The 15975-nt window shown below is 38.0% G+C and overlaps 1 protein-coding gene across 23 annotated transcripts in view; it reads right to left on the bottom strand.

Annotated features, from left to right (window-relative positions):
* Window positions 1–15975, bottom strand: part of shank3a (SH3 and multiple ankyrin repeat domains 3a) — a 290014-nt gene that overhangs the window by 26193 nt on the left and 247846 nt on the right. For all 23 annotated transcript variants that reach the window (XR_013186070.1, XR_013186071.1, XR_013186073.1 and 20 more), the window contains 2 exons: window positions 9434–9509; window positions 4338–4420 (listed from right to left, as the gene is read on the bottom strand). Coding sequence is in view for 19 of the 23 variants with exons in the window: in XM_077193711.1 (XP_077049826.1) it covers window positions 4338–4420; window positions 9434–9509 (159 nt within the window). In the remaining 4 variants the exon portion in view is untranslated. The remainder of the gene's footprint in view (window positions 1–4337; window positions 4421–9433; window positions 9510–15975) is intronic.

Below are 15975 nucleotides of genomic sequence, written 5' to 3'. Positions count from 1 at the left end.
TGGATAAACGTGGTTATGTCTTACTGCATGTTGGGCCACCAATACGTGCATTGGAGAGTAGACGTAGTTTTGTTTATTCCGGGATGATCTGTGCCCACCGAGAAATGAGCCGATGAAATCAAGGAGTTACGAAAATCTTCAGGTACATACATTTTGCCGGGGGGACATCCTGGGACTCTGGGTTGTTGTCGTGACCTTTCTAGCAGTTGTTCATTGATTTCCCAATGGATTGGATTGACAAATAACCTTTCAGGTAAGATGGTTTCGGGTTCTTCAGCTGGACTTTCTGGGGCATGGATACGGGAAAGAGCATCTGCTCTAGTGTTCTTTGATCCTGGTCGATATGAGATTGTGAAATGAAAACGAGTGAAGAACAGTGCCCATCTAGCCTGACGTGGATTTAGTCTCTTAGCATCTCTTAAATACTGAAGGTTCTTGTGATCGGTGAGTACTAGAAACGGATGTTTGGCCCCCTCTAGCTAATGTCTCCATTCCTCCAAGGCAAGTTTCACAGCCAATAGTTCCCGGTTTCCAATGTCGTAATTGCTTTCTGCAGTTGATAGCTTTCTAGAAAAGAACGCACAGGGTATGGTTTTGGAGGAATCATCAGAGTACTGGGATAGAATCGCTCCTACTCCTGTAGTGGAGGCGTCCACTTCTACCACAAATACCTTTTCCGGATCTGGGTGATGGAGTAATGGTGCAATGGTGAATGCGGCCTTGAGTGATTCAAAAGCTCTGTCTGCTTCTGGGGTCCAAAGAAGTGTCTTGGGTTTTCCTTTTAGCAGGGAGGTCAGGGGAGCTGTCAAAAGGCTGTATTGATGTATAAATCGTTGGTAGAAATTTGCGAAACCGAGGAATCTCTGAAGTTCCTTAACTGACTGAGCAGTAGGCCAGGACAGGATGGTCTACGTCTTCCGATTATTCATTTCCACTCCGTTCTCACTGAGGTGATATCCCAGGAACTCGACACTGGTTTGATGGAAAGAGCACTTCTCAGCTTTTAGGAACAGAGTGAAATCTCGGAGTCTTTGGAGTACCTGAGATACATGATGTCAATGTTCAACTAGGTCTTCGGAAAAAATAAGAATATCGTCGATATATACCAACACGAACCCTCCCAAGAAATCCCGGAGTACCTCATCCATGAAGCTCTGGAAGACGGAAGGGGCGGTTACCAATCCATACGGCATCACCAGATATTCATAATGCCCTGGAGGAGTTATGAAAGCCGTCTTCCACTCATCCCCTTTCCTAATTCGGACCAGATTGTATGCACTCCTTAAATCCAAGTTGGTGAAAATTTTAGCTTCCCTGAGCTGTTCCAGAGCTGATGGGATGAGGGGCAGTGGATAACTGAATTTCACGGTGATCTGGTTTAGGGCTCTGTAGTCAATGCATGGTCTTAAACCCCCGTCTTTCTTGGGAACAAAAAGAAACTAGCCGCAGCAGGTGATGTGGAAGGACGGATATAACCTTGTTCCAAGGCTTCCTCGATGTACTTTTGCATGGAATCTTGTTCGGGAATTGACAGGGAATAAATTCGACCCTTGGGAATGGATGCTCCGGGTTTCAGATCAATGGCACAGTCCCATGGCCGATGGGGAGGTAAGTTGGAGGCAGTAACTGGATTGAAAATGTCAGAGAATGAGGAGTAACAGGAGGGAATACTCGTGGATAGGTTTTCCGTGGGACTTTCGATGGATGTGGAATTCACTTTTAGAACTTCGGGGGGTTGAGCACAGAGAAGCCTAGGATGTGGAATTTCATTAAGTGGGCACTGACAACCCCATCTAGTGATCTCACCAGACTGCCAATTTATGGTGGGTTGATGACGAATTAACCATGGGCGACCTAGGATTATGTCTGTTTGACTATTCTGTAGAACAAAAGGTTCGAACATTTCATGGTGTACGTTTTCAATCCATAACTGGATGGGTGTAATCTGGGATGTGACATGTCCTTTGTTAATCAGCTCACCTGTTACAGCGTAGATGGAGTAGGGCTTGGGAATGTCAATCTTCCGGAGGTTGAGTTCTTTACAGAGCTGTCCTGAAATGAAGTTCCCTGCTGACCCAGAGTCGATGATAGCTGTTACAGATACATAGATATTTTGAGATTTCAGGATTACAGGAATCGTAAGGGGTGTTGATATAATGGAGTTGTCTTGAACGGAGCTTACCGTCAGCCGACCTGGTCGAATGGGACAGGTAAGTCTAAAATGACCCTTGGCCCCACAGTACATGCATAATTTCAACTCTTTTCTTCGAGTGCGTTCTGCCTGGGAAAGTCGGAAAGTGTCGACTTGCATCTTCTCAGATTGATCTTCTGACGCAGAACCCATGACAACTTGAGGAGAAGAAGAGTGACATAGCATAGTATCTTGATAACAGTTCTGAGATCTTTGCTGCACACGAATAGCCTGCTGGATGAATTTCTCTATTCCTAGGCTGTCATCATAAATCGCCAATTGAAGACGCAGGGCAGGATTCAACCCACGGCGATAAACTGAGATGAGCGCCCTTTCATTCCACCCACTGTTGGAGGCTAGAGTGCGAAATTCTAAAGAATACTAAGAAACTGTCTTCTTTCCTAGACGCAACTGCAGCAATTGATCACCGACAGAGGAATCTTCAGTTGGACGTCTGAAAACTTCTTTGAAGTGTTTTACAAATTCCTGAACAGATGTCATCACAGTGGATTCCTGCATCCACAATGCCTCAGCCCATCTCAAAGCTGCTCCGGATAATTGTTGGATAATGAAAGCGACTATCGATCGCTCGGTGGGATATAGTTGGGCTTGTTGTTCCAACGCAAGTGAACATTGCAATAAGAATCCGTTGCAATCTTCCGCCCGACCGGAGAATGGCGCTGGGCGCGACTGTGGACTAGCGAAGCAAGCAATAGAGGGAGCTGCGTTTACGGAAGCGCTGGCTGGGGGTAGCACTGGGTTCGCCGAGGCAGCGGGGACTTGTATGGAATTTGTTGCAGCGGTGGTAGGTTGAATAGAGTTTGTATCCATGCCTGAGGTTCGCATGGAATCCATTTTCTTCACCTCTTTAGGTTTTGGTCAAGTCTTCTGTCAGGATACAGGCTCAGAGACTGAGGTAAGTGAATCCACATAAAGCTTTATTTCAGTGCATCAAGTTCAAAAGGTGAGAATATTCAAAGTTCAGAGGTGAATTCGGTGAAGATTACTGCGCGAGAAGGATTCCAGGTGAGCAGATCCTCTTCAGTTTATCTAATGATAAACTAACACAGTTCGGTGATGATTTGTCTTTTCTCTTTCAGATACAGCCGTGAGCGAGTGGAACTCAGGAGGAATACAAGGACTCAGGAGACCCGGATACAGTTGAAGCTTCTAGGAACATCAGAACAAGGAAACAGAGGTTTGTATAATTCAGGTGAGTATACGTTACGTGACGAGGACAGGTTGTATCAGAGACTTTGTGAAACAGTGGTAAAGCGTCTGTTCCTGTTGGAGCTTGACAAAAGATTGAATGTGAACTGGGTGTTTTTATGGAGCTGGTTGCTGATTGGGAACAGGTGAAGGTGATTAGAACTCAGGAGAGAGTGATCGTTGTGTGGTGTGAGATGTGGACTCTGATTGGTTTCTGACAGCTGCTTAATATTTCTGTTGAGACTGTGATGCATTATTTTCTGGATTTTTTGTTGTTGTTGATGAATAGAAACAAAAAAAGTATTTATTTGAAGTAGATACCTTTTGTAATATTATAAAAGTCTTTACTGTCCCTTTTGACCAATTTAATGCATCTTTAAAAAAAATGTCTTACAGACCCCAAACTTGAACGTTAGTGTAAGTCAATATATATCATCATACTATGTAACTTTTTTATTAAAAAATAAAATGTTATTAATGGGATAGTGAAAAAAAATCCCTCTTACAAACCATGTTTTAGTTTAGCTATAAATAACACTTGGATAAACCTCATATGGTGGTCGGGACGAATTTTTGCATATATTATTTTGCAAGACACATGCAGTTTTATTTTTTAACCGCCAGAGGGTTCAAAAGTTACATATTGTAGCTTTAACCAAATACCCATCTAAATATTGTTGTAGTAAAATTGGAGTAAAGTCTAGCTCCATTCCATAAATTATTGGCCAGTTTTCACAATCTAATCAATTCTCAAATAAAATGATTTTAAAAAAAAACTCTTTTTCACTTGAAATACATCACATTATAAAAGTAAAACGGGATGCAAATGTCATTTGTTGCTGACTTTAAGTGTGTAATGTAACCCAGTAACGTGAAGGAAGCTGAAACTTTGACTGTAATAGCAAACTGAGGCCATGAGCTCAATGTCAGGTCTTACCTTTTGCTCCTCGCAAGACAAAGCCGAATCCCTCATTCTCTTTCTTCTGGAGCACAGCGTTCTTCTCCTCGATAATGTAATCACTGGACATAAGAGAGAGCAGGACAGTGAGGTCAGACTCCAGCACCATGCCTGTATGAGGAGCTCCACAGCCGGGCGGAGGGGTTTACCACCTGGACCTACCCCCAAAAAGCTACTCTCTCTGATCCCCGTCCCACTCCAGTAATGAGCCAATCAGGTTAAAAGCAGTGGCTGTGAGAGTGTGGACAATATGAAAAATCTCAGGTGGAAGCTTCTGTCCTTCTGTTTGACTCCAGTGCAGCCTCTTTAACTACATTAGGAGATTGGACAAAATACTAATATCCAACATCGTATGCTTTTAAATAAAAGGATAGAAATATGAGGGCCTTCAACTCTTTCACTATCTAACTCCAAATATGCACACACACACAAAAAACACCCTTTAAAAAGCCAGAAAAGTAAAAAAAGACAATGTTAATCCTGCATCCATGCCTTAAAGTGCAGCCCATCAATGATTAAAAGATAGGATGAGCATTCACAAATGAGAAAGCGAGTCAGAGACACACAAAGGATCTTTCTCTATAGTGGTCTCTTCCCCCCCATCACCATCCCGAGTCCATCTGTCTGGATGCATGGAGATAGCTATCATCAGCGCTAACAGCAGGGACAAATCTGTTCTTCCTTACTCATGTGAGCCACAGTTACTCGCCTGTAGACAGCCCCCCGCCAACACACACATATAAACAGTGCACTTAGACATACAAAAAATCACATTACTAACTTCACTGCTATGATTAACTGTGCTGTTTTACATATGGTGACATATGGTGGACGCTTGATTAGCTTTTAACAGCTTTTCCCACTTGAAACTGTTATAGGTTAAAGGAGACACAAAATGAAATATAACCCTATCCATTTTCTAAATTAATGTTATTGATCTTATTGTGAAACATTCATCCATGCACATATGTTTAACTTTTTCAAAATTTGTTTTGAGGTCATAATTTTTATTCAAAATGTAACTGGATTTTTGGGTGAAGTATGCAAGATCATTTATCAAGACCAATCATTTATTCAGCCCCTTTCTTATAATTGATAATCCGTACATAATCAACTCTTATGTGCGACATATTATGGAAGAAAAGAAAACTTTAACATACACTGTAAATAATTGTTTTTGTTTTTTTGAAGTTGTATAAATAAAAAGATTACTGGAGTACCTTTTACAAGAAAATATTATTTCAAAAAATACTATCGGAGACTATTGACTTCCACTGTATAGATAAAAAATGGGGTATGAATTATGGGGTAATTATGAATTAGTTTGGTGGAGGGTTTAAAAAGACATTAATCCAAAATTAAGTGTAGTGTGAAAACATGTAAGCCTACAGTGAATTTTGTTGTTGTTGACAGATTGTGTTTCCTGGGAATCAAATCCATGACCTTGGCATTGCTACCAGCCAAGCTACAGGAACATATATTATAAATATATTAATTTTATTACAGCAAAATCTATCTCTTTAAACATAACAATTCATTTATAACAACTCCCATACCATTTAGAAATCTGTTTTACAAACAGAGCATAATAAAGTCCTTGTGAACAGCTGTTTGTAGAATAATTACCACAAAACGACAAAAAGCTGTCTATGTGTTCACATGGGACCAGAGCAACCACTGGCGTCGGTATCATCAACTATTAGAAGAAAGCTCATCTCTCTCTCTCTCTCTCTCTCTCTCTCTCTCTCTCTCTCTCTCTCTCTCTCTCGTACCCGAGGGTCTTCATCACTGTTGCATTAGGAGTGACAAGAATCTAATTAAGCAGTGGAGAATCAATTAGATCAATTACAGATGATTCGTGTCGTTAGCGCCTCGGGTTAACGAAATGGTCTGTCCTACAGAACAGCAGTCACGCCTGTGATAACATCAGTGTACGCTCGGGCGTCTGGAACAGGCATTTGCTGTGGATTTGTTTACGAACAAAATCCCAGACAAGCCACGTTAAACTGGGACGGTGGGATATTTGGGTTAAACTTCCCATTATCTATTTAATAAATACATAAGTTATCACTAAGAAAAAGTAACAAAGAACAAATGCTTTATATGATATATTGTCCCTTACAAGGAAAGTACTGTGGCAATACCTTTTAATAGCTTTAAAGGCCTTCTAAAGTGAAGCGATGGAAAAATATCCATATTTAAAACTTTATCAACTAAAATAGCTAGCTTCCGACAGACGGCCTAGGCAAATCGACTCACGCCAAAAGAGTAACCAGTGACGATGTATGACGTAGGAGTAGCGTAAGCTTTGACACCACTCGCGGTTCAAACAAACAGAGCTAGGCAACAAACTCAAGCTCCTCTGACATTTCTCTTTAAAAATTCTCATTTTAGACTTCTAATTTGTGACTGGTGTTTTGTTTTGCTCTATCCTCTGCGCTTCCGCGTTCGTTAATGTGTCGTGACTCGTGCATCAGGTCAAGGGTTACTCTTTTGCCATAAATCAATACGTACGGCCATCTGGCAGAGGCTAGTTATTTCAGTCAATAAAGTTTTAAATATGGATATTTTACTTACACAAACGCATCGCTCTCGCTTCAGAAGGCCTTAATTAACCCCCCGGAGCCGTTTCGAGCACTTTTATCATGGATGGATGCACTTTTATGGACTTAAAACAGAAAAAGCCATTCACTGCCATTATAAAGCTTGGAAAAGCCAGGACTAATATAACTCTGATTGTATTCGTCTGAAAGAAAAATGCCATATACACCTCGGATGACTTGAGGGTGAGTAAATCATGGGGTAATTTTCATTTTTGGGGTAACTATCCCTTTAACTAATGATGAACAATACATTTGTTACAGTATTTGTTGATCTTTGTTAATGTTAGAATGAAAATACAAATGTTCATTGTTAGTTCATATTTTCTCAAAAAAATGAACAGATACAACTTTTAGTTTTAATAATGTAATACTAAATATTGAAATGAACATTAACTGGGATGATTTAGAACTATTATTCATTGTTAGTTCATGATACTATAGTTAACTAATGCTAAGAAACTGTACACTGTCTGGGTTGTCTCATGGAAAATTGCAGTCATATAAAGGCATTAAACATTTCAAATATTTGTTATACACTCACAAAAACCCTCACAGTCAAGTTTAGCTAATCTAGCACCTAATGATAATTTGATGAGACTTGTAATATTAGCTGAATGTAGTTTGACACACTCGCATGCTAATATTTACAGTTTAAATTGATTAGCAGACTTGTAATATTAGCTGAATGTAGTTTGACACACTCGCATGCTAATATTTACAGAATAAATTGATTAGCATACTTCTAAATGCACCTTGAGTTGGGAGGCTTTTTAGAGAATTTCAGCAAGGTGATGGTCTTTCATTCATATCTCAAATTGTGAAATCAATTATTTTAAGAGTCTGGGAGTGGCTTCGTTTGTCTTGTGTGAATAGAGTCTATTTCTCTGATACAGCAGGCAATTGATTTGACTGGGTGCAGTTCTTTAAGCTGCTGTTCTAGACCCGTTTGCTGTTGTTGAGCAGCTTGGCAAGAGAAGATGAATGGAGTAAAAAGTATCAGTTTGACAGAGAGACTCCAGTAATTAATCCTCTCTCGCTCACTCTCTCTCTTACTCTATTCTCCAAGTCATCTTATCCCCTATGCTCCTTTCCACGTCAATCAGTCTTTAATTTCAGAGACACATTTCAATACAGTGTAATCAACAGAACTGACTAAAATAACAGAAACAAAACTAGGGTGAATAGGTATGCAAGCATAAAGCATAAATTGCTGCTAAGCATGATGTATTCTGATCTGCAAATTTGCATAGTTAAGACATTTTACCAACATCACTAGGTGACTTCTTAGGTGTAAATAAAATCGGTTTGCCGTTTACTAATTGATAGTCAAAAAGTATCCAAACATCAAATAAGAAGCTAAATGTGTAATGTCGTGAGGAACTGGATTAAATGCCAAAACGAATAATTTTGGAATAAAAAACAGAATAGAATAATAATAATGTATAATATAATAATAAAATATTAATAATTATTTACTAACACATTATTAAAACCAAAAGTTGTTTATATTATTTAATGGACCAAAGCAAACATGAACTAACAGTGAACAGTTTTATTTTGTATTAATTAATGTTAACAAAAAAATAATAAATACTGTAACAAGTGTATTTCTCATTGTTAGATAATGCATGAACTAAACTTACTGGAACCTTATTGTAAAGTTGTATCAATTTATTATTATTTGTTGGTAACACTTATTAGCATGCATATTACTAGGGTATTGGCTGTTTGTTAGTACTTATAAAGCATATATTAATGACTTATTCTGCATGATCATATTCTACATCGCTTTATCGTACCCAAAACCTAAACTTAACAGCTACCTTACTAACTATTAATAAGCAGTAATTTAGTTTATTGAGGCAAAAGTTGTAGTTAGGTAATAGTGAGAATTGGACCCTTATCTAAATTGTGACCCATTTGTTTTATTAGAGTATGCGACATCTCGTTGCTCATATCTTTAGCTTGGACAGACTTAACTTTGCATTCCTAAAATCTAGCGTGAACACCCCTTTAAATAAAATATATATTATTTAAGCAGACTTACAAATCCAATTACCCTGACAGTAACATTGATCAAAATGTAAAACATGACCTCCTATTTAATGGCATGTGCTGGCTGTTTTTTAATATTACACTCAGCTGTAAAATTTAGTACTCAAGTGAATCAAGTGCTTAAGTAATTATCTTTTGCTTTGATACACGCAATGAGGAACAAATGTGGCTGTTTAAATTAAAAGCACATGTGAGCAGTAAAAAACGAAAACATGATGTGATGAATGAGCAGCACTGGAGTGTGTTGACAACCTTTATCCTCTAGAGGGCCGTAGAGACTCAATACTACAAATTCCTGAATCCACTGAGTCAGGATAACTGGTGATATTCTGTCTCGGGTTAGCCTGGAACTACTGATAATCAAAATGCCCTTATATTAAATAATCATGCATGGAGACACATATATGTATATTTTACCTATATGAGGTAAAGTTGTCGTAGGAGCCCACAGTGTAATGTCTGAACAGCCTCTTAGTTCGATCCTCTCTCGTCTCTGAAAGACAAACATGACACACATTAATATGCACCATCGTAACCAACCATATTCATAATTTTCAATGCCGTTTATCATATTTGCATTGCATTTCAGAGCCGACCAAATTGCTTTAATCAGACTTGTGTGAAAATGTGGGCGTTTGTTTGTGTGAGAAAATGTAGACAAGCTTAATTAAATGCATAAGCAAGGTCAACTATATGTGTGTGTGTGTGTGTGTGTGTGTGTGTGTGTGTGTGTGTGTGTGTGTGTGTGTGTGTGTGCGTGTGTGTGTGTGTGTGTGTGAGCAGTCTAGTTAATCCAGTCAGAGGGTCTGGCTAATAGGGATGGTGTCTCAAGCCAGACTAGATTTATGTGATTGGACTTTAGGCTGGAAATCAATGCACGGAAGGCCAATCTGCTGACACACATATACATGTATTCACATTAACACATAAACACACCCAGATAATCTTACAAACATTTTCTGGCAAGAACAGATAGTCAAACACATGCATTTCATTCCTAGATGCATTGTGTTACAGCGGTTATTGAATTACACTTTGCTCTCTGTGTTATTGAATTGAACATGTCTTCCTCTCTCTCTCCTCTTTCTTAATAAACTCAGTGACCCACTTGCTCTGGTCTGATTACTAATGCATATTTCCTCTGTCTTTTCTTCAGTCCCCTGTCTCCACTCCTTCCTGTGTCACACTGTAGTATTCCCTCTGTACATGTCTATTCTTCTTGATTTGACAGTCTGCGATGTGCCTTGCAGATTGTGCCAACATGAGTGAGTTTAAAGGAGTCATATTATGGTAAATAAAAATGTCCTTGTTTTGAAAGTTCAGTGTACTTTGAAAACATACAGTAACTAAAATTTTTCTCCCAACACTAAAAAGGAATGACGAATTAATAGTATTAACATTTTACCGCCCACGTGAAAACGTAAATTATGACATTAGTGCAAAAAAAAAAAAAAGGGAAATGTCTTTAACATTGCACAGTAAAAAGACCTTAAGGAAAAAAATGACAAATACTGTAACTTATGAATAAAACTGTATTCATAAATACAACAGCTCATAATACAGTGATGAAGAAACATTCATTCTTCATTCAAAGTTGAGTCCTTTGTATAATTCTATAACTAAATTAAAAATCTACCTGTTATGCTTATACTTGTCACTTTACTGAGACTGCACTAGTGTGATTAATAACTACACTATATTGACAACTGATCACACTTACAAGAGAAATTATTAGAGCAACAGAAAAGAGAAATTAAGTGAGAGAGTGGAGAGAGAGAGAGAGAGAGAGAGAGAGAGAGAGAGAGAGAGAGAGAGAGAGAGAGAGAGAGAGAGAGAGAGAGGAAAAGCAAGAGTTACTTCTACTGACTCGGTGTCCTACTCTGTCCCCACAAAATTGAGAAGTTAAAGCATGCATTAGCATTTTAATAACTCTAAGGCAAGGAAGGACGCACAGATCAAATTCACAGGAGAGAAAAAGAGAGAGAGAGAGCACAAGAGAACGAAAGAGAAAGAGGGTTATATATAACAGGTCACTATTACTAATGCATATAGGAATTTGAACACCAAACAAAAGCATTCAAATTTGTCACGTATATGCTGCACAGTTTGTATCACTTGAGAATGGGCTCGTTTGACTTGGACCAGTATGAAACCACCTAGAACACCCTATAAACCACCAGACACATCCTAGCATTGTTACCACTCATCTTTTCTTCAGAAAATGTAAACATACTAACCCTTAAATGCATTAATGTTTCACCAATCATTATTACATATTCAGGTTTTTAGCGACCCGGACCCTATATCTAACATGGACAGGGCCGGCCCCCTGGCCACTAGGGGGCCCCCCAATCGAGTTTAAATTTTTGTTTTTTTTAGATGACTTAAACCACAAGTGACATAAATGAATGAATGAATATGAATGAATGAATAATCCAAGACAAGAAAATTCTGATTTTATGATCAATATACCTGCCAACAACTGCTGCTGTGACTGCCAGTGTTTAAGTGATGCGCATAATCTAGACACCTCGCGAGTGCATAGACAATTCATGCGTTTAAGTTGGAGAAAATAGCCGCGGGGGAACTTAACCTTCTAGGTGTAAGGGTAGCAGTTTGAATGAATAATAAACATAGCAGTTTGAACTCTTCTCCACTTTATTATACCACACATCAGATCACTAACTCCAAAAACCCGCGACACTCCGGTACCAAGTGCGCACGACCCATTCCTATGTACGGCAAGCCCCGAGGGGAAAAATAGATCGCATACACACATACAACGAGCGCCAGTACATCATTACCAGTATAATAGTAACATAGGCTACTTTGTTGGATTCTGTCATTTACAATGCAACAAAGTCTGTTACAATAAAAATAATAAAAAAGATTTTGAGACATGACAGGCGTGACAAGATTTTGACAGTTACACTGTATTGAGACAGTTGAGAAATAATAATAATATTTTTACAGTTTTCAACAATAATTGTCATTGTTGAACCTTTGCTCTTATTATGTTTCTGATTTCTCAGTTTTGTCATAATTTTTTGCAAATAATTTATTTGATATGTTTTGAGACAGTTTGTTTTAAGAAGTTTCAAAGAGTTAGTAAAAGAGTAAAGTAAAGGTTAAACTTTTTTATTTAAGTAGGCATCTATTTTTTATTAAGTATTTATTTTGTATTAATACATAACCTCACTGTATTCATTTATAATATATCATTATTGCGTGACATTTGTGTCAATAATTGTCAAGCACAGGTGACTTCGCGTAGTGGGAGGGGGCCCCCAAATCAAATTCTGCTTAGGGCCCCCAAAAGGCTCGGACCGGCTCTGAACATGGATGAATCGCGATAATATAAAACTCTCATGATATTAAAGTAACAATTACAGAACAATAAAATAAAAGCATATTTTGTTACCTTTTAGAGATTGGAAGGGTTCAGTTTGAGAATGTTTTATATCATCATCACTGTCCTCTGTATGTCTTGTTACATGTGCGGGGTGTGGTGTTTGGATCCCGGCACCTCTGTCTAGTTTGGTTTCGGTTCTGTGTCGGGATTCGGACATTCATGCTCCGTGTGTTTGTCCTCTGTTGTGAGCGCACAGGATGAGCTTACGCTCGCTCTCGTGCGCTCTGTCTTGTTGTGTGAGCGTGCGGTTTCGAGTTCGCTCAGGCCATACGCTCTTCTGTCCACATGCTTTCATGTCATGACATGTCATGTTTCACACAAGCACATGGCCAGTAAAACAAATCACCAGCCATGTGCTCACACAAAACATGACAACATGAAAGCACACAGCAAGCTGTGTACTACACAGCACAAGACAAAACATTCTTGTGCTGTGTAGTACACAGCTTGCTGTGTGCTTTCATGTTGTCATGTTTTGTGTGAGCACATGGCTGGTGATTTGTTTTACTGGCCATGTGCTTGTGTTCTAGTCATGTTTGGTGTGAGCACATGGCTTGTCATGTGTGTTTCCTTGTGCCATGTGCTCTCCTGTCATTGTCTAGCCCCGTCCAACTTGTTACCTGATTATTGGTTAATTTGTCCCACCTGTCCTCCCTCTTTACCTGCTTTGTTTGCTCTCCCTATTTATTGTCCTTGTGTTTTCAGTGCTGTGGTGGTTTGTCGTCGTATCTACACTGTGTGATTCCGTTAAGTCAAGTCAAGTCTGTCTTGTTTTCCACCTCGGGGTAGTTTTTGTTTGTATTTCGTTTTATTTTTATTATTAAAATAAAGCCCATCAACTCGCTCCTTTCACCACCCCCACACCTGACATCCTCATCAGAGCTCATTAGTACATTCAGCATCTGGATCATATTTGCGACATCAAACATATTCTCAAAATTATCATTTTCTATATCAGTTTTGCTGCTGATATTTCCTATTCTTTTGTTTTCTGCCTGAGGTAACTATGAGTGAAACGTCACTTCATCATTGTGTATCAGACATTGCCCCCTTTGGATTAAAGGTGAATTGCATGCAGTCATCAAAGATTCAATTATTGTTGTGAAGAAAAAATATACTTGTTCTGTTAGACACCTTCAGGTCGTTAGCGACCCTATACATTATTTTTTTTTTTTTTACAAAAAATGAATGGGAAAACAGGCATCTTTTATAATTGGATTATTATTTTTTCTTCTTCTTATATTGTTTATAATGAATTGATTGAGGAATACTAAAAAGGTTGATGCCTAACTTTAAAAAATGAATGAGAAGAAGGATAGTGAATGACATCTTGAGTCACTAAACAGTTACATTTTCAAATGTTTTTAAACAATATTTGACCTCTGTTCCATTGCAAAGGTTCTGGTTAATCTAAGAGATACTCTTCATAATTATCATTTTAATTATAATGTATAATAAAAAATTAACTTCAATAAATAATAATAAATAAACTTTAAATATGTATTACATACATAATACTTACTATATTAATAAAAAGACATCTATATAATATATAAAAAATTATACATTACAAATAACTTATAGAATATAGCATAAATTTAAAATAAATACAAATTATATTAAAAAAATTTTAATAACTTATAGAAACTTTATAGATCAGTGATGGGCAACGTCGCTGTCCTGCAGAGTTTAGTCAACCATAATCAAACACACCTGAACAAGCTAATAAATGTCTTGTTACAATGTTTTTCTAGTCAATGTTTTTTTTAATCAGGGTTGGAGTTAAACTCTGAAGGACAGCAGCAATCCAGGATCGACGTTGACTACAGATAAATAAAATGGCTGATAATAATAAGTTACTTGATAAATACACACAAAAATTGATCTGATTTACCCATAATGCAACTCTGTATTCAAGGTCTGTGCTAAAATAAAATCAACATACGGTCGTAAATGTGTGTGTGAGTGCATTTGTATATGCAGTTGATTACAAGGGTCCTCGCCATCTGTGTCCAGAGTAAGAATAATGCAATCATTTATCATTCTCACAGGAAAGAGAGAGAGAGAGAGAGAGAGAGAGAGAGAGAGAGAGAGAGAGAGAGAGAGAGAGAGAGAGAGAGCGCAATATGCAATAATCATCTGTCAAATGACAGATACTGTCAAAAAAATAAACTTACACTGTATATGAATCAATATATTATCTGTTGGAGAATGGGGTATGTTGATACAGTCATTCACATCATGTGATACAGGCAGGATCTGGGAATAGGATTCAAAGTTCGTGGAGCACAGCTGAGCCACATTCATTCCAGATGGCTAAACGAACAACTAGACCATTTATTCCAATATAGTGGCCAAATAAACACAATCCCGCACACACATACACCAGCACTGCCTCACTGAACTCGTAGTAAGATAAAAAGGCTGCCAGAAAAATTAAGAGTAACCTGAAAAACACTCTTGTATGAGGTATACCGCAGAAAATTATACACATCCATACAGGAGAATCAAGGTTTCTTGGGAATAATCAGTCAGCAGACAATGACTTCAATGGTAAATCAAGTATTTTGGAAGCAAAAAGTGTCTCTTGATCAGTGGAGTGATGATATACAAAGGCCTTCAGAGTCTCAAAGCTTCATCATGGCAATTTGATGACATGATCAAACGATTGAAGCTTGTCAAAACCCCTCAACCAATCACACGCACCCTCTGGATCAACAGTTTAATGAGCTAAATGCTTTAGTAAAATGTGCTCCTGCTTTAAACGAACAGCACCATGCATGGCGGGGCCTCAGCGCCAGCAAGGGATTATGGGAAGCGACGTACGTCACAGATGGGATGTGGATGGCCAGAACTCAAACAGATGCTGAAATGAAAACACATGAAAAGCCAACAAAAGTCTAAAATGCAGATTTGTTTCTAATCAAGACAAATGGCAGAATAGATCTCCAACATGTAAGGCGCTGAGAGAATTTTCTCTGTTTTACATCAGCTGTGTGAAAGAGGCACCATTCCATCTTAGAGTAATCATAAACTTTTTTCCTCCCTATCAAAACAACCTTATTGCTTTGTAATTGTCTTTAGTAAATAACAATTTAAGTTCTATAGATAAATGTATATCTAAATAAATAAATATAAAATAATACATAAATGCATGAATATATTACAAAATATGTAAAATTATAAATTATAAGATAAATAAAATATATAACTACAATTTGACTAATCAAAATTTTTAGCTAAAAAAAACAACTAAAAAATAAAATATATAATGAATTGTCCCATTGTCTTTCATAGTGTTTTCCCCCCATACTATGGAAGTCAATGGGGCCCATCAATTGTTTGGTTACCGACATTCTTCAAAATTACTTATTTTGTGTTCAGCAGAAGAAAGGAATTCATACAGGTTTGGAACAACTTGCTCGAGAGTAAATGATGACAGAATTTTCACTTTTGGGTTAACTATCCCTTTAAGTGTATACTGTTAATCGACCAAGCAAACATGGTTATCAGCCGACACATGCAGAATAAATTAAAATTGTGCTGT

This window comes from Siphateles boraxobius, unplaced genomic scaffold (assembly GCF_051911475.1).
Source record: "Siphateles boraxobius isolate OS27281-9 unplaced genomic scaffold, OSU_SipBor_1 31, whole genome shotgun sequence".
Lineage (NCBI taxonomy): Eukaryota > Metazoa > Chordata > Actinopteri > Cypriniformes > Leuciscidae > Siphateles > Siphateles boraxobius.
The sequence above is the reverse complement of the archived record's forward strand: the minus strand, read 5'-3'. Positions and strand labels throughout refer to the sequence as shown.